This window comes from Acinonyx jubatus, chromosome B3 (genome assembly GCF_027475565.1).
Source record: "Acinonyx jubatus isolate Ajub_Pintada_27869175 chromosome B3, VMU_Ajub_asm_v1.0, whole genome shotgun sequence".
Lineage (NCBI taxonomy): Eukaryota > Metazoa > Chordata > Mammalia > Carnivora > Felidae > Acinonyx > Acinonyx jubatus.
Genome location: NC_069386.1, coordinates 123,023,377 through 123,043,034, shown reverse-complemented (window position 1 = coordinate 123,043,034; position 19,658 = coordinate 123,023,377). Strand labels below are relative to the sequence as shown.

At 35.5% G+C, this 19,658-nt stretch overlaps 1 protein-coding gene across 5 annotated transcripts in view; it reads right to left on the bottom strand.

Annotated features, from left to right (window-relative positions):
- Positions 1-19,658, bottom strand: part of TSHR (thyroid stimulating hormone receptor) — a 156,595-nt gene that overhangs the window by 69,844 nt on the left and 67,093 nt on the right. For 3 of the 5 annotated variants that reach the window (XM_053224792.1, XM_027066338.2, XM_015081771.3), the window contains exon 3: positions 553-624. The exons of 1 other annotated variant lie outside the window; for it this stretch is intronic. In XM_053224792.1, the coding sequence (XP_053080767.1) occupies positions 553-624 (72 nt within the window). Of the gene's footprint in view, positions 1-552; positions 625-3,432; positions 3,553-19,658 lie in introns of all 5 variants that reach the window. One more of the 5 variants, XM_027066341.2, reaches the window with a different exon arrangement.

Here is a 19,658-nt window from a genome sequence, read left to right as displayed (position 1 = left end):
ATACAGTTATACTCTTTGTCAACTCAACATGGAAGTCCTTTTTATCCTTACTCTTGAGTGCGTAACAATTCAGTTTTCTAAGGTTTAGAATTATTTTTGTGGGGTTTTTTTTGTTTGTTTTTTTTAATGAGAGAAGTCTGAAATCATCAGCTACATTTCTGACAAAATGTAAACATTTGTCCTGGTAAAAAGTGAATCAAGAATCCGTAGCTAGGAGAGATGGACTAGACAGTGTGTGTATGGGAGAGATTCCCAGCTAACACTCTGTCGCATCCCAAGATACATTAAAATACGTTGAGAATTATTAAATTGTCAAGATCAAATGAATTTAATTTTGCAGTAGGTTTAAGAAATTAGGAATTCGGGATTGGAGATGTAGCAAAATCAAATAAACATCTTTTACATATACTTTTCAAGTACATTGGAAATGCAAATATCATTGTTTTATGCAGATACAATGTATAACAAGTATTTTTCTTGATAGAACACATTTAGAAAATAACATGGCTGGCACAGTTGCAAACTTCTCTTTATATTAAAAAAGTGACTTACATCCTGGAAATATTGGGCAGATTTGAAAATGCACGACTGGGAATGGTTTTCAGATGAGTCTCTATAAATTTCCTATGAAGATAACAGTTACACAATTAGAGTTTTAATCATTGGATTTTTCTAATAAGTCACCTTAATTATGAGCAATACATTATGAGAGGTATCCTAGTCCTTATGACATCCATTTTATCATACATAATCAACAAAAATAATACTCAAGGAAAAACAAACATACAGTTTTCCCCCAACAAACCAAGAACTGAGAGTGAGAGTCAAATGCAGAAAATAAAACTTCAAATGTCATCTTTGAATTTGTGGTAAACTTGTATACCTTGTGTGACATCATATTCAAATTATTAACTGGAGGGCAATATACCACATTCACGTTCTGTACGACTACTGAATTCATATCAGGCACATGTCAATGGAAATGTCTTGGAATGCCATTGGAACATATATTAAGAACACATTAAGAGGATTAAATCTATTTGATATATTTTAAAGATGAAAAATAGTGGTATGGTTACAATCTTTTTGCCCAACCAAAAGTCTCTTCAACCATTACCTTGATCTTATCATCTACTTGCTGCAGTGTGGAAATACCTGGCTGACAAGGAGCTAATTCTCAGGGTTGTAGCATCTTTGTTGCATATGCAAGTTAAAGGTTGTGACTTTTCTTACAGTTTGCTTTTTTGGACACTTTTCAGAAGGCCAAGGTTTTTTCCTTATATCAGTAATAAGACATCTTAATGTATTTCAGTATGTCCGCTCACCAAGGTGTTCCATTTTTTGCTTCCTTTTTTTGCTACAGCAACTGCTTGATAGAATCCTGTATGGAAGAAGGTGTCCTAACTCACTTTACAAAAAGACAACACCTCATCACACTTACCATCTTATCCATGGGTCTGTTTTTGCCATATAAATATTCATAATTACGCATCATCCATTTACTTCCTTACTTAAAGAAATAAGACTAAAATTGTGTGTTTCCCTCCTAGGCTGCAGGGTTTTATTTCTCAGCAATCTATTTCCTTGATCTCTGCATTTTTTGAACTATTAATTTTTGCAGTGACTGAAATGCATTTGAAACTTCTGGTTTCTGGTTCAGCATGTCAGGAGCCTGGAGAAGAGAAGACATTGGGCAAACCACTGTTGGCAAGCTTGTAGAGACAGACAGGCAAATAAAGGGAGTCCCAGACTCCCAGAGTGGAAATTGATGTGTGGAAACCACAGAGAGAACCAGTGTCAGGATAGGAAACCTGAATTGGGATTGGTGAATCCTGGAGGCACGTTGCTGATAGATCTCCATGGGGACACAGTCACAGGGGGACTTCCACAGTTTTGTGAGATTTACCTCCAGGCTCAACCATGTTCTAATAGTAAACAGTAGAAAAAATAGCCCCTTGTGCTTCTGGCAAAGAGAAGAGAAAACCACTTGGAAATACATCAGAGCACTTTGTTCTTCTTAACAAGGCCTGCCCCCCTCCCCCCACACCCAGGGGAAACTATTAACCAGGTCCTAACTGACTGGGGAAGGGAAATACCCAACTCTAGGTCACTCTAGCCATCCTATTCTATCTAAGGAGAGAGGAAAAAAAAAAACGTGAAACACTTGTGAAGTTCACAGTGAGGCACAGTCTCACTAAAAGACTAAGACCTAATCACAGGACTATAGAATGTTTCCCTTCCCCCCCGCACTTCACCATCACATTACTAATGGCCTCTTTACAGCAATTCCTTTCACCTAGTACATCATGTCTGTCTATCAAGACATAATATCTGCAATTTTTTCAATCAGTGCATCAGTGGGGCCAAATTAGTTTATAAAAGGATCTATTCTTAGAAGAGGGGAGGTGATGTGAATGACAAAAGGGTAGGTTGTCAGCTCTTTACAACTCTGGATGTTTCAGCATAAAGCTGAATGTTGCCTTAATATGGTTTCACAAATTTAGGTCTCATAAATTATCCATCCTTTCTCATAGGTCTCTCACTTACATTCCCTTAATTGGATTGATTAAAACCTATTGGTCCAGATCCAAGATTCTGAATTTAAAAATAAAAGCATAACAACTTATTCAATTAAAATCTCCCAGTAAAAGTGGGCCATGCCAAAGGAAAACAAAGGATCAGGTACACACCTGTTGGGTATCACCCAAGGAGATTGAATTTCTCAAGCTCAAAGATAGTCCTGCATATAGAACCTGCTCTAAGGGCATGGATCTTGAGGACATGCTTATTGTAAAATTGCACACACTGCTTATAGATAATGTGGACTCAATTTGTAACTTCACTGTCTAAAAATTTGGGTGTTCAAAAGTAAATGACCTATTAAGAAAATTAGAGTAAGTTTATAATGGTATGTAAGAAATTTGACTTGGAACAGAAATACCATCTAAATGTAATTTAATAGATTTTGGGTAAAAGATTCAAATAATGTTTATATTCTTTCACAATGATGAATTTCTGAAATATATAATTCATGTTTCTTGAATTCTCTCTTTCTCTGTCACACACATAAACACATACACACTTGAAGTGAGAACAAAGATCTTTTCCTACTACTGATTCAGTTGTAGTTGATGGAGTTCAGGACACGCTATCCCAAAACATGGCAATTTAGCATGTTGAACATTTTAAGCTGGAGGAATCTGAGAAACAACAGGTGCATTAAGGACTCTGATCTCCTTCTCCTCTGAAGCAAGTCATAAGACTCTCATGTGGGTGGTGCCCTGCCTATATCCTTATCTCAGAAAACACCAAGGGAATCTGAATGAACAATGAATAAGCTCCCTTCAGTTTTCTACCCTTTTGTTCTATCACATTTTCCCATGACTTTACATTCCTCATCAAAACAGCATAAAAACACTCAGGTTTAGTCACCTCTTTGGGTCTTCATTTCTTTATGAAGGCTTCCATGACACATAAACATTTTCCATTAAATAAATTTGTACGTTCTTCTCTTGTTAATCCATCTTCTGTTATAAAGCCCCAGCTGAGGAACTAGAAGGGTAGAAGGAAAAACATACTATTTTCTTCCTCTACAGTTTCTGGTGATGAGGATTGGATAGTAGAAGGCTGGGATACTCCATCACCTTGGAGACTGCAGCTAAGGTCTGGGACAACTGGCAGAAAGCCTGCAGAATGTAAGAATTCTTAACGTATCAGTTTTCAGGATCTTTATCTTCGTTGAGAGAGGAAGGTAAACACTTCTCCTTGCTGTTTCCTTTCCAAATTCAGGTTAGCAGGAAAAAATATTTGTATTTGTCAAATCTTTGGATAGTGACCCTTTTGAGTTTAGTGTTAAGTACCCATTGTTTATTGATCCTTTCCCTCCCAGAGTCAGCTATTTTCTTCCTGTTTAGGTTTTTGTTTTGTTTTGTTTTTGTGTTTTGAGAACCTTGCTTGGCTTTTTACCTGCCAGGCTATGCAGATCTTCAGTTGCCTTTTAAGAAATTTGCCTAGGAAACAAAGATTCTGTGTTTTATCAAACTAATTTCCTGTGCTTCATGTTGTCTTTATAAGGTCTTTTGATTACTTACTTATTAAGGTCTCTAATATTAAAAGAGGGTTTTGTTCACAACTATGTAATGTTCTATATTTGTCTTAAAAATCTTCTATTGTCAAATTTCGTTAAATAGTTGACCAAGACCTTATTTAATCAAGTGTTCAAATCTTTTGATATTCTTGACAAGTTTCCCCAAATCAAATTCTAAATAAAGTCTTTCTGACTTTGAACTAACTTTGAGCTTTTCCGGAGGATTCCTGCAAAGCAGACTTAAAAAGGGCCTGTATTATCAATCAGTTTTCTTGTTGTACTTGTATAAATAATTGGGCCAAGTTTAATAAGACTAGATTTATTTTTGCAAATAAAAATAGTCTTTGATTATCTATGGTAGAAATAGAGGTGGCTGTAGAGAAAAATTTTGTTTCAGTTAGAAAGTATTACCCACCCTTGTGAATGTTTGCCGTCTTTGAACTACTTTTCATTTCCTTGTAAATTAGATTTTGCCATTTTGTACATCTTGTCAGTTGTTACCATATCCACTTTTCTCTCACCTTCCTGACTTGTCATCACTAAAAACGAAAACTACCCATTTCTCAAAGTCCTATAAGCCGAAGCTGGATGATGATATAAACTTTTAGGGAATTACCACAACAGATCATGTATGGGTACTCTTTGTACCTATAACTGTGTGGGTCACTCAGAAATTTCACTGGAACATCTAATTCCATCACCAGAGACATTCACACTGCAAACCAAAAAAATTTATTGATTGTTACTCCCTGCCCTTACTACCCTACCTACAGGTGCTTTGAGCCCAACATCTAGAAATCATGACTGACCACCCTCTGGGTTCAAAAATTGAATTTATAGTTTGTTGGAACCATTAACCTTTGTTTTTCTTTTATTTCTATAGAAATGTATCTCATTAAATGCCTGATTACTAACACTGTTAGAAGCCTAACAGATGGGTGCCCTTGCTGCCACTCATATCATCACCTTTTGAAATGAAACAACTCTTTAGGATTGACCTATTCCTAGGACTGAGAGCCTGGTTTGCTAGGACAGGGGATGATCGATCTACCCACTAAGTTTCTGGACTGTCAAACTTCTTGGGGAAAATTTCAGATGAGAGAATAATGGGGTTTAAAACATGCTACCCCAAAATATAATACCTTGGCATATTGCATATTTTAAGCTGAAGGGATTGAGAAACAGTAGGTTCAGGAAGAACTCTCCGAGCCCCTTCTCCCCTGAAGCCGGTCATAAAAGACTCTCATATGAGAGGTGCCCTCCCTATACCCAGATAAAAGAGCAATCTTATTTCGGAAGACAGAGGGATGCCAAGGGTAATCTGAACACATAGGCTTTGCTAGATTTCCCCAGTTTACTACCCTTAGCTCATATCCCTTTGTCCAGTGACATTTATCACCACCTTCCATTTTTTATCTAACCTAGTATAAAAATGTCATTTCTTCAAGTCTTCATTTCTTCATAAAGGCTCCCAAGTCATGTAAAACTTAAATAAGTATTCTTTTCTCTTGTTAATGTGTCTTTGGTGATAGAGCCCTAGCTGAGAAGTTAGAAGGGTAGGAAAAGATGTTTCTCTTCCTCTACACAGCATAACATGTTTTAAAAGACAAAATATTTGAAATGCTGACATTTTACTCATTCTTCTCAGCCACGTTTCTCACCAAAGAAAGCCCACCAATACAAATGGACTAATAAGGATTATGGATTTCAGAACCATGATACAATGATTCTGAGATACAATATGCACAATAAATCCTAAACAAAAGTGAATGGGGGAATGACAGCAATTCTATCCCTAGATGAACATTAATTATCAATTATTAGTGGATGAACTTAGTTTATATCATGATGATTATAACATAGCCTGACACAGAAGACTGATTTCAATAATGTTAAACAAATGAATTATCACAATAGAAATTGATCACATAAATTGCCAAATTCAGTTTAGCAGTTTGTACATTTTACCTGGATATATTCATAGTAATATACACATAATCTGGAAAAATAAACTCATTATTGAGTTAAAACATATTTTTAAACTCTTGGTATTAATTACCTTAGTTACAACTCTAAAATTTATCACCTATTAGCTTAAGCTTTCCTTCACTTTCTTCTCTTTTTTGAATTTATTACTTTATTTTGAGAGAGACAGAGTGTGAGCAGGGGGAGGGTCAAAAAGAGGGGGAGAATTTCCAGCACTGACAGCACAGAGCCCAATTTGGCTGGAACTCATGAACCTGTGAGATCATGATCTGAGCTGAAATCAGGAGTTGGACATTCAACCAACTGAGCCACCCAGGCGCCCCTCCTCTCTAACTTTTAAAATGTTATTAGCCTGAACATTATGAAAACATGTAGGAAGAGTTTTCTTCCAAAGTACCTTTTTCTCTTCAAATAAAGAGCAAAAAATAATTGGCTGGAACATGGCGTCTAGCTAATGAAATAATAAAGACAGCATGTTTGTTTACAGAGCCTGTGTTCCATTTTCCCCCAATAGTCTTACTATAAGTTGAGGATTATGGGGAATAAATTATTGTGATACGTGGATGCCTTGTAGCTCCCTAGCTAATCCCAGGTGCATGAGCCTTAAAACTCATAGAGGTTTCATGGTTGTTTTGTTAGGCGGTATTTTGTAGCTAGAGCTAACTGATACATGGTTATATTGACCTATTTCTCTGTGCCTTCACACGGGCAAGCAGCTGCATGTGTTTTCCATTGTCTATGTTTTCAAAAGCAAAACATTTATTTAAAGAATTGTGTAACATTGTGATTACTGCTTTAAAAGCAGATGGTAGAGGAAAAAAAGCAAATGATTGTGATTATTTGGCTAGAATATTTTATTTTACTTTCAGAATAAATTTTGAATATTTGTGGAAAAGGAAAAAGACACATCTAAGTATATATTCTGTTGACAAAAACATTAGCAAAGCTTCAAGGTGTTATACTACTGTCCAAAGAATTAGCATCAAAATAGTATTTATTTTGGATGAAAATATACTAGGTACTGAAGAGACTTAGTTTTTTATGTTTGTGATGGTTCAAAATGAGAAGGCAGTGATTATTCTTGCTATAATGAAAAAAACTCAGAAAATGTGCCTCATACAAATAGTAGCAGTATTTACTATTAATGACTAGGGGCATCACATACAATTCATTGGGGGAAAAAAGCTTATAGTTTTATATCTAAGTGAGGTATGTACACTTAGTAGTTAAACAAGTTGGCTTTAGGATATGGAAAGAATAAATATTTAATAATAAACATTTATATTAATAAATTTATTTTATAATAAATAAGAGAGAATAAATATTTAAGTTCATGATGTAATTTAACTTATTTTTCTATGAGTTATGTAACCAAGAATGATCCACAAAGGTATGCCTTAGAATCAAATGTTTCCTTTCAGCCTTGCCAAATGTCTGCATTTAGAAGATATAATGGTGAAACAGAAATGCATGTGAAGTGCCAGTGATTGACTTGAAGAATTTGCAGAATAGGATCCATTTTTAAGGACTGTCTTTTTTGTTCTTGCAGTAGCAATGCGGGAGGGAAACCTGGTTAATGCTAGTAAAGAGAACAGACAGTTCTCTATGTTCCAACAACAACAATTTGTGCTATTAAATTTTTCACATGATGATAGGGTCATTTCACTGAAATTTTAGCAACATGCAAATCCAATCAACATTCTAACATTTTGTTTTGTGTGAGTTCCCTGTAATCATAAATACATAATTTTTATGTATGTGTGTACACGTTGGTGTGAGGTTTAGTTAATTGATGCTGTGTGGGAAACATCCTATTTATCAAAAAATATAAATTATGAATGGATGAGCATGACTGAATTTTACTGGTTTGAGAAGCATAGTTGATCTTCCTTGCCATGGCTAAGCTTGTGTGTGCCAGAAACACCAACTTCCCATTTAATCTCTTGGCAATCAGGCTGAGAATATTTTGTGATTTTGCATCAAGCTTGTTAAATATCACCACTTGGATTTCAAAGGCCTCCTTTTGTATTAAATACCTGTATCAATCAATCAACCGATATCTCACTGAGATATGTCAAGTGCATAACATTGAAATAGTCATTGTGACCATAGAAAGTACTAGTAGTAGAAAAAGAAGAAATTGTTATAAATAATGCAGATACTTAAATATTATGAAACTGTGGATTATAAAATGGGCAATATTAATATGACATTTATCAACTTGCCTGCTGTTTTTACTTTGCTGAGAAGATTCTCATTAGTGAATTTAGTTTACTATTGTGTTATATATATATATATATATATATACATACACACACACACACACACACACACACACACACACACACACACACACACTGTGGTAAGTTATGAGGAATGTAGCAAGTACAGAAATTAAAGTCAGGGATGTAGATCCAGAAGGATCATGCAGCCAAATATTTGGGACTCTTTATATAATATACAGACTATATTTTTAAACATGAAAAAAATATTATTTAAAAATTTTTTAAATGTTTATATTTGAGAGAGGGAGAGAGCGTGAGCACGGGCAAATGGGGGAGGGGCAGAGAGAGACAGAGACAGAATCAGAAGCAGGCTCCAGACTCTGTGCTATCGGCACAGAGCCGGAAGTGGGGCTCCAACCCAAGAGCCCTGAGATCATGACCTAAGCCAAAGTCAGACACTCAACTGACTGAACCACCCAGGTGTCCCTAAATATGAAAAAAATTTTAATCTGTACTATGTGTGTTTTCTGTTTCAGTGGTAGAATGGCATTTTAGTCAATGTTCCTACTGAATTATTTATAAGTAACACAAAAATACCAGGTGATACCTACGATTCAAGGTATTATATTGCAACCCACCACCAGATTCCAAATGGAGATGTGAATCATCATTTTGGGACAGTTAATTTCTGTTTGAGATTTAACTTTTGTGATCTTGGACTTAGAAATACAAGCAATGTCTTGACAAGTTTGGCTGTATGGAAATTATCTAGCTTAGGCCATCTGGGATAGTTTTCTATACACAACAAATAATTTGGTTTAGTTCTCCAGATTAAAAAAATATATACGTAATTTGGTTTTATTTCATTATTTGGGACACTTTGTGTATTAAAACTTAAAATATTTTTTAAGTTTATTTATTAATTTTTGAGAGAGAGAGTAAGAGAGTGTACAAGTGGGAGAGAGGCAGAGAGGGAGAGAGCAAAAATCCCAAACAGGCTCTAGCATGGAGCCCAACATGGGGCTCAAACTCACGAACCGTGATATCATGACCTGAGCTGAAATCAAGTGTTGGATGCTTAACTGAGGCACCCAGGCACCCCTGTATTAAAAGTTTTTAATACAAATTTAACTTATAATTTACAGCCAGTAAGATGCATAAATCTTAAATGTATAATTATATACTTAAGTGTATACAAGTATGTATGTGTACTTATACTTCCGATATGTACACATCTATTCTCATGACCAGGACTTGGATCAAAATATAGACTATTCCCCTGCCATGCACCTTTTCTGACCAAAACACTTTGAAACTAGGTGTCAACCATAAGAAAAAATCTGGAAAGACCATAAATACATGGAGGTTAAACAACATGCTACTAAACAATGAATGGGTCAATGAGGAAATCAAAGAAGAAATTTAAAAATACATGGAAACAAATGAAAATACGAGAATCCAAAACTTTTGGGATGTACAAAAGTGGTCCTCGGAGGGAAGTATATGGCAAGATAGGTCTACCTCAAGAAGCATGAAAAATCTCAAATAAACAACCTAATCTTATCATCTAAAGGAGCTAGAAAAAGAACAAGTAATGAAGCCCAAAGCCAGTAGAAGAAAGGAAATCATAAAGATTAGAGCAGAAATAAATGATATAGGAACTAAAAAAAAAACAAACAAACCAAAAAACCATAATAGAATAGATCAATGAAACCAGGAGCTGGTTCTTTAAAAAAATTAATAAAATTGATAAACCTCTAGCTAGACTTATTGAAAAGAAAAAAGGAAGTTCTCAAAATCACAAGTGAGGGAGGAGAAAGAACAACCAACACCACAGATATACAATTATAAGAGAATATTATGAAAATCTATATGCCAACAAAATGAACAACATAGAAGAAATTGAAAACTCCTAGAAACCTATAAATTACCAAAACTGAAACACAAAGAAATAGAAAACCTAAACAGACTGATAACCAGCAAAGAAATTGAATCAGTAATCAAAAAACTCCCAACAAACACAAGTCCATTACCAGAAGGCTTCACAGGTGAGTTCTACCAAACATGTAAAGAGTTAATACCTATTATTTTCAAACTATTCCAAAAAATAGAAAAGGAAAGAAAACTTCCAAAATAATTCTATGAGGCCAGCACTACCCTGATACCAAAACTAGGTAAAGACACCACTAAAAAATAGAACTACAAGGCCAATATCTCTGATGAACATAGATGCAAAAATTCTCACCAAATGTTAGCAAACCAAATCCAAACGAATTTAAACAATATGTTTAAAAATTCACCACGATTAAGTGAGATTTATTCCTGAAATGCAAGGGTGGTTTAATATTCACAAATCAACATGATACATCACATTAATATAAGAAAGAATAAGAACCATTTGATCCTATCAATAGATGTAGAAAAAGCATTTGACAAAGTACAATATCAATTCATGATGAAAACCCTCGATGAAGTAGGTTTAGAGAGAACATACCTCAATATAATAAAGGCCATATATAAAAATGCACAAGGAATATGATCCTCAATGGGGAAAAACTGAGAGCTTTTCCTTTATAGTCAGGAACAAGACAAAGATGTCCACATTCACCACTTTTATTCAGCCTAGTACTGCAAGTCCCAGCCACAATAATCAGACAATAAAAAGCAATAAAAAGCATCCAAGTAAGCAAGGAAGAAATCAAACTTTCACTCTTCACAGACAACATGATACTGTGTATAGAAAACTGGAAAGACTCCACCAAAAACTGCTACAACTGATAAATGAATTCAGTAAAGTTGTAGGGTACAAAATCAATGTACAGAATCTGTTGCGTTTCTATACACCAATAATGAAGCAACAGAAAAATTAAGAAATGCAATTCCATTTACAACTGCACCAAAAATAATAAGATATCTAGGAATAAACCTAACCAAAGATGTGAAAGACCTATCTATCCTCTGAAAACTATAAAACAGTGATGAAAGAAATTGAAGATGACACAAAGAAATGGAAAGACATTCCATGCTTATGGATTAGAAGAGCCAATATTGTTAAAATGTCTATACACCCCAAAGCAACATACACATTTGATGCAATCCCTATTAAAATACCAAGAGCATTTTTCACAGAGCTAGAACAAATAATCCTAAAATTTGTATGGAACTACAAAAGACCCCAGATAGCCAAAGCAATCTTGAAAAAAAAAAGCAAAGCTGGAGGCATCATAATTCTGGACTTGAAGTTATAGTACAAAGCTGTAATAATCAAAACAGTATGCCTCTGACACATAAATAGACACACAGATCTATGGAATAGATTTGAAAACCCAGAAATGGACCACAACTGTATGGTCAATTAATCTTCAACAAAGCAGGAAAGAATACCCAATGTGAAAACCAATCTTTCTTCAACAAATGGTGTTGGGAAAACTGGACAGAAACATGCAAAAGAATGAAACCAGACCACTTTCTTATACCATATACAAAAATAAATACAAAATAGATTAAAGATCTAAATGTGATACCTGAAACCAACAAATCCTAGAAGAGAACACAGGCAGTAACTTCTTAGCAACCAGCCATAGCAACTTATTTCTAGATATGTCTCCTGAAGGTGAGACAGGTGAAACAAAATAAAAAATAAACTATTGGGACAACATCAAAATAAAAGCTTCTGCACAGTGAAGGGAAAAACAAAACCAAAAGGCAACCTGCAGAATGGGAGAAGATATTTGCAAATGACATATCTGATAATGGGTTAGTATCCAAAATATACAAAGAATTTGTAAACCAACACCCAAAAAATGAATAATCCACCTAAAAATGGGAAGAAAACATGAGTAGTCATTTTTCCAAAGAAGACATACAGATGGCCAACAGATATATGAAAAGGTACTCAACATCACTTATCATTAGGGAAATACAAATCAAAACTACAATGAGGTATCACCTCATACCTGTCAGAATGGCTAAAATCAACAACACGAGAAAAAATAGGTGTTGGCAAGGATGTGGAGAAAAAGGAACCCTCTCGCACTGTTGGTGGGAATGCAAACTGGAACGGCCAACTATGGAAAATACTCTGGAAGTTCCTCAAAAACTTAAAAATAGAACTACCCTACAATCTAGCAATTGTACTACTGGGTATTTACTCAAAGATTATAAAAATACTAATTCAAAAGGATACATGCCTCCTGATGTTTATAGCAACTTTTTGTACCATAGCCAAATTATGGAAACAACCAAAGTGTCCATTAACTGATGAATGGATAAAGGAGATGTGGTGTATATATTAAATGGAATTTTAGTCATCAAAAATGAAATCTTACCATTTGCAATGACATGGAGAGTATTATGCTATGCTGAGTGAAATAAGTCACTCAGAGAAAGACAAATACCATATGATTTCACTTATATGTGGAATTTAAGAAACAAATGGGAAAAAAGGAAAAAAGAGGCAAACCAAGAAACACATTCTTAACTATAGAGAACAAACTGTTACCAGAGGGGAGGTGGGTGGAGGGATGGGTGAAATAGGTGATGGGGATTAAGGAGGGCACTTGTGATGAGTCCTGGGTGATGTATGGAAGTGTTGAATCACTATATTGTGATTGTAATAAACACACAGCACTCACTATGCCAAACACTATAAAAGCGCATTACATATATCATTACATCTTCCTAACAGCCCTGTGAGTTAGGGTATATTATTATCCCCATTTTATAGGTGATGATCTGAGGTACAGAAAGGTTAAATAATTTGGTAAAAGCTACGCAGCTGCAAGTATGAGAGCCAGCTTTCACTCACAGGGAAAAAAAGACATCAGATTCTTTAGCATATTCTACTGCCATTCTGCAAAGTATAGAATGTGGATAACAATACCTACCACATAGGCTTGCCATGGAGATTTAAGAAATTATTATTGGAAACACTTAGAACAACATTGGCATATTATGAACACTAACGTGTTTTTGTTAAAGAAACAAAAACATAGAAATCTGTTGGCCAATTTATTAATCAATGATGAGAAATACAATGTCCAATGGGCCAGAATATTCATGATGACATGCGTATTTTTTCTTGTGTGCAGACTACTGTAGGGAACTAAGACAGATGCAGAAGATTGCTTGAAGGGCATGAAATCAATCAAAACAAGGAGATGAAATGGATTTTAAATGTTCTCAGGCTAAGAGAGCCTATCAATACCATTTTACAAGGAATGGTTTTGCCTGTAGGGTATGATATCCACTAGTTTAAACATCCACAGATTTAAGTTTCCTTTGTCCAGGACATTGACTAGATGGAAATTTCCGCAATTCTTATCTGTGACTCCACTTTTTCTCTGCCTTCAGCTGATCAATCCTCTGCCTGATGGATGTTTTCTTCAACCAGATTACAGAGGGTCATACTATTTCCTTTATAGGATTTCATATGTCTCTCTTATGATCCCTATGTGTTACTTAAGAGATTTACTTTATTTCATTTGTTTCTAATTTTCTAGTAAGCATTACAGTGCAGCTTCAATATTATTGGCAATATTTTATTATAGACCTATCCTTAGACTCTTGTTTGTGTTGTGTTCCTTTTAAATGAAAAAAAATGTAAGGGTGCCTGGGTGGCTCAGTCGGTTGAGCATCTGACTCTTGATTTCCACTCAGATCATGATCTCATGGTTTGTGACAGTGAGCCTCACATTACCAAGCCTGCTTGGCATTCTCTCTCTTCCTCTCTCTCTGCCCCTCCTCTGCTTGTGCGTGTGGACATGCTCAATCTCTCTCTCTCTCTCAAAATAAATTAATAAACTTAAAAATAAAAGAAAAAAATGGAAATGGTTTCCTTTAATACTCTTCTTCAACAGGTGAGGAAACCTTTAGGTTTTGAGGAGCACAGTTTAGAACCTATGTATTTGTCCAAATCTTGTTATTTTATGGACAAAGTAAGGTCCATAAATAATCTGGAGTTCATTTATAATATGAAGAAAGGTTAAGTGACTGAAGTTCATATGATAAAGTGAGAGCAGTCCAGTTTCCTGCAAACTTTTCAGTGTAAAGCATATATAGATAATCTGAAGATTCCTTCCTTTGCTATGAAGCTGACTCAGAGGCACTTCAGGAATCAACATGTATTTAAAAATACTACATATAAGTTGAGTGCCTACCACATTCCAGGCATCACGCATGGTGTGGGGAATGCAGTGGTAAGCAAGGTCAGATGAAGGTCCTGCCTTCATGAAACTAAAACCAGTGGGGGAATTTGACATTAAAAAAAAAATTTTTTTTTTACATTTATTTATTTTTGAGAGACAGAGAGAGACAGAACACGAGTGGGGGAGGGGCAGAGAGAGAAGGAGGTACAGAATCTGAAGCAGGCTCCAGGCTCTGAGCTGTCAGCGCAGAGTCCAACGTGGGGCTCGAACTCACAAACCATGAAATCATGACCTAAGCCGAAGTTGGAGGCTTAACCAACTGTGCCACCCAGGCGCCCCAACAAGACATTTTTTAAGACCCACTTAAATAACTATATTATTATCATGGTGTTAGTGCTATGAAGGAAGAGTATAGATCTATGTGAGTGTAGAGAAGTCCTCTCTAAGGAACTGATTTAAGCTGAAGGCTGCAGTTGACAACAGATTCTGAAATGAAGTGTCAGTGAAGGAAGCAGGGTGGTGGATCGGGAGTCAGGACTTCATGAACTTCCACCAAAAAAGGGCAATAGCAAGGTGAGGTAGATATCAAAGTGAATTATATATTGCAAAATACTGAATGTCAGAAATTATAATGTTTGAGGTCTTAAAATGATGCCATAAACACAGCTGGCATTCAGTATGTACTTCTAGATAAAGCAGCTTGGTGAACACTTGTCATTTGTCCAGTGTTCTAAAAGTAGTTTTTGTTTTTGTTTTTGTTTTTTACAAATGGCAATGTAGGCTTTGGCAGAGGGTGACATATTTTTCTGGCTCTGATATGCAAATTGGAAATAAATTCACGGTCTCATTAAAATTTCAAAGTATTGTCTGTGAATTTTATCGAGGGAGAAAAGAATTTATTGGCTTAGGACACTTTCAAATCAGTTCCCAGTTTCAAATTAGGAAAACGAGCTAGATATTCAAGAGATAGTATGCGTATATTTGTCTCTCTATATTCTATTCAGAAATGTTGAATACAAAGGTCAAATGTGTTTGGAGGAGGGTGGTTTGTGTGTATGTATGTATACATGTGTTATATGTATGTTTTTGTTATTACTATTATGGAAAAGAAAAATAATTTTATCTGAAAAATGCAAGTACTTTCCATTCCTAATTTGCATTTCAGGTGTTAACATTGTTTTTTAAGTTTATGTAATTTGAGGGGGGGCGGGCAGAGAAAGAGAGAGAATCCCAAGCAGGCTCCATGCTGTCAGTGCAGATCCCAACACAGGGCGCGATCTCACAAACCATAACATCATGACCTGAACTGAAATCAAGAGAGAGACACTTAACTGATTGAGCCATCCAGGCGCCCCAGGTGTTGACATTTTTGTATGAGTTAATTCTCCTTTTTGTGCTTGTTTCAACTGTTCTACGTTGATTTGAAACCACATTCTTCCTACCCACCATCTCTGTTGTTCTTCATTTGTTTGTATAGATCCAAATTTCCATTTGGTATTGTTATCTTTCTGCCTAAAGAACTTCCTTTAGTGTGTTATTGCTGCTTTTAGTGCAAGTCTACTGGCAATGACTTTGCTTAATGGTTGTTTATCTAAAAAAGTCTTTGTTTTGTCTTAAATATGGAAAGATATTTTCACTGGGCATAAAAATATAGGTTGGCAGTTTTCTTTCAGTAGTTGAAGATGTCATTCTGTTGCATTACAAACTGTGTAGTTTCTCTTTTAAAATATTCTCTACCACTGATTTTCAGCAGTTTGATTATAATGTGCCCTGATGTAATTTTCTCTGTTTGTTCTTCTTGGGGCTCATTAGAGCTTTTTGGAATTGTAGGTTTAGAGTTTTTATCAAATTTGGAAAATTCTGGGTCATTACCACTTCAAATATTTTTTATTCTGTTCCCTTTCTCTCTCATCCCCTTTTGGAGCTCCAATCACATGTATGTTAAATGAGTTAATATTTCCACAAGGTCAGTGATATACTCTTAATTTTTTTTATATCTTTTTTTCTCTCTGTACTCAATTTTGGATAGTTTCTATTGCTGACTTTTCGAGTTCTTAGGTTTTTTTTCCTTCTGTAATGTTTACTGTTATCAAACTCCTTCAGTTAATTTTTCAAAATATATATTTTTACCCATAAAACTGTCACTTGGTTCTTCCTCATATCTTCTTTATGTCATGGTTTTTGTTTATTTTCTTGAGTTTATTTAGAAGCTGTATAAAAAATATTTTAAAGTCATTGCCTATAATTCCATTATCTCTGTCATTCTAGGTATACTCCTACTAACTGTTTTTACTCTTTATTGTGGATCATACTTCCTTTTTTTTTTTTTTTTTAAATTTTCATTCCTGTTGCCGGGAGAGATAAGATAATGTGGAATTTGCTACTGGAAGGAAAAAAAAAAAAGATCTACTGAGGTCCACTGTGGTAGTAAAAGATGGCTACAAATTTCCCTCTCTTTGAATCTGGGCTGGCCTTGGGTGCTTAACCAAAGAATGTGGTAGAAGTAATGCTGTTGGATTTTGAGGTTATATTGAAAGTCTTATAGCTTCTGCCTGGGTCTCCTGGAATACTCTCCAGGAGAGCCCTGAATTTTCATGAAAGAAGCATGACTATCTTGAAAATATCACTTAGAGAAGCCACATGTAGAAACTGGAGTCAAAGTCCCACTCAAGACCAGCATTCAGCCATCCCCACCAAGGGGGTGATTCAACAACTCTATGCTATGCTCAACACAAATGTAGCTACCACCTGTCACCATACAGCATTATTACAATACTATTGGTTATATTCCCTATGCTGTACATTTTATCCCCCCAATTTGTTAATTCCATAACTGGAAGCTTGTACCTCCTATAACCTTTCACTCATTTTGCCATAAAATGATTTTTTTAAACCTCTAAATCTTAATGCAACAATAGATAACCATAATACCTACTATATGTTAGCTATTGTGCTAGGAATTTTATACATATCACATATTGCTAAGAGTAGCTATATCTTAATGTAGTAAACCTCCCCACCCTGAGATAAAATCAGTAGAATTGATAGAATAAACTCCTACAGAATGATAGCAGGTAAGCTTCAGGCCCACTGTTCTCTTTTCCTCTATTATTTCTATTCTGGCTATAAAGTTACTAGAAAACTTGGATAATAATAGGATTTATTATTGTAAGAGGCAATCTAGGAAGGAGTCTTCTCCATGTAGCATTGTCAGTATTTATTTTACTACCTGTTTTCCCTCAGTACAATGGGGAAGAGACTTCAGTTGCCTTTTGACTGGACTGGCCTTTCTCAACTCTGCTAGTAACTATCACTGTGACTTTAGGTAAGTTATAAACTTTCTGAGCCTCAATGTTTTGTACATGTGTAGAGAAGAACATTTTTGTTTTGTTTTGTTTTTTCACTAATCCACAGGGTTATAATGAGAATCAGGTAAAATAAGCTAATTGAAATTAGATAGAAAATTTTATGATTATGATTATAAAACTGTTAATAATTATTATAATTAACAAGAATTTAAGTACTTATCTCAAAATACGTACCCCCACCCCACCATGATAGATAAAGAAGTGGTTTAGAAAGAACAGACGTCTCTTATTTTCAAATTGAACTTGGTTCTGATTTAGGAAATACTGGAAGGTAGAGGTTGAACTAAAGTTTCCATGTGGTCTAGGCTCATTGCGATGTCATTTTCAAAGAAATACTGTTAAGTCAATAAGAGGAATTCCTATCTTGTAAAACTTAAAGAACATTGAAGGGAAACCACTCATAATCCTCACAACACATTTTTAAAGGTTCCTTCCTCCACTTCTCCCTCTTTCAAAGCTATAACCTGATAAACTAAAATTCTGTCAAATTTCTTCCTCCCCTTCTCTCTCTACCTCGGTCTTTCTTAAAAATGTTGTGATATGCAAACTTATCTAAACTTACTAGTTATTTCTGCCTCCTTTTTAGATATCTTACTCTACCCATTTTCCTGATTTTGTACACAACTCATACAAGGAAATGGTTTAGAGAGAGCCTTCCTTTGGGGTAAGGAGGGAGGCACAAGCTAATTACAACAACATTATTAAAAAAAATAACATTAAGGTGATTAAGATGCTTTCTTATAACAGCCTGAAAATCAGCTACTTTTTATAAGGCTGCAAACTGTTGAAAGTTGCATGAGACCCTCTAAACGGGATATGCTTTTTAATAGTCATTTTCTGAAATCATTTCAGCTAGAGGACATTTAAAATGAGTCACCTAAAAACGGCCAAAACCTCATTTTTCCCCCATGAGATGACTTAAAAGGTTTTATTGTTACTTCAACCTTAGGGACAACCTTTATTAGTATTATCACTGTATCCATTATCCAATTAAGCTTTAGTGTATCCAGGATCCAATTAAGCAGACTTGAATTTGTGTGTGCACAAGAGAAAGTGCTATTAACATTGTCAAGACATCAACACACCTTGGATGAGATTTTCCTTATTGAAAAGAGTCATTGGATTTCCCCATCTTTTCCACGATGCCATAAGCAGGTCCTGAGGCAAGGATTTGTGTGCAAGTGATTTACTAAGGAAGTGTTCCCAGGAAAAATCACAGAGGGACAGAGGGAAGCAGGGCAGGAAAGAGAAGGCCAAGGCCCAGCCTCAGCGGGGAGGAGCTCTGGAATGTCTTAGGGTTTTTCCTAACTCAGAGTGTGGGCTTTCATAGTCCTACTTCAGTCCATTGTAAACTCTTCAAATCAGCTTCAGGCATTTCTCTAAGGAGGAGGCATGATCTGCCAGAAGCAAAAGCATCCTGAAGTTGGGAAGGGGCATGTAGAAATAGTAAGAGAGACCTAAACTGATATGGAGTACCACATGTCTGGGGTTTCCTCTTAGTTATGTGCAGGTAAATAACATAGGAACAGACACTGGCAGCTTACCAGGTGCCTGCTGCTGAGCTAAGTGCTTCACATTCATTATTTTATGTAAACCTCACAACATTCCTATGATATAAGAGTATTCCTATTTGTCAGCTGGGGAAACTAAGGTTCAGTAAGATTGACCTTCTCAAGGTCACAGAGCAAATTAATTGACATAGATATGAACCCAGGCCTGCTGAAGCTGTCCTGGGAAAAAGGGAAGAGAAGCCCTTTTGTGAATTAATGAAGCTCTCTATTCCATTACCTTCTGCTTGAAGGGCTGATTACTAAAGACGATGTGAAACAGTTTATGCAAGATCAAG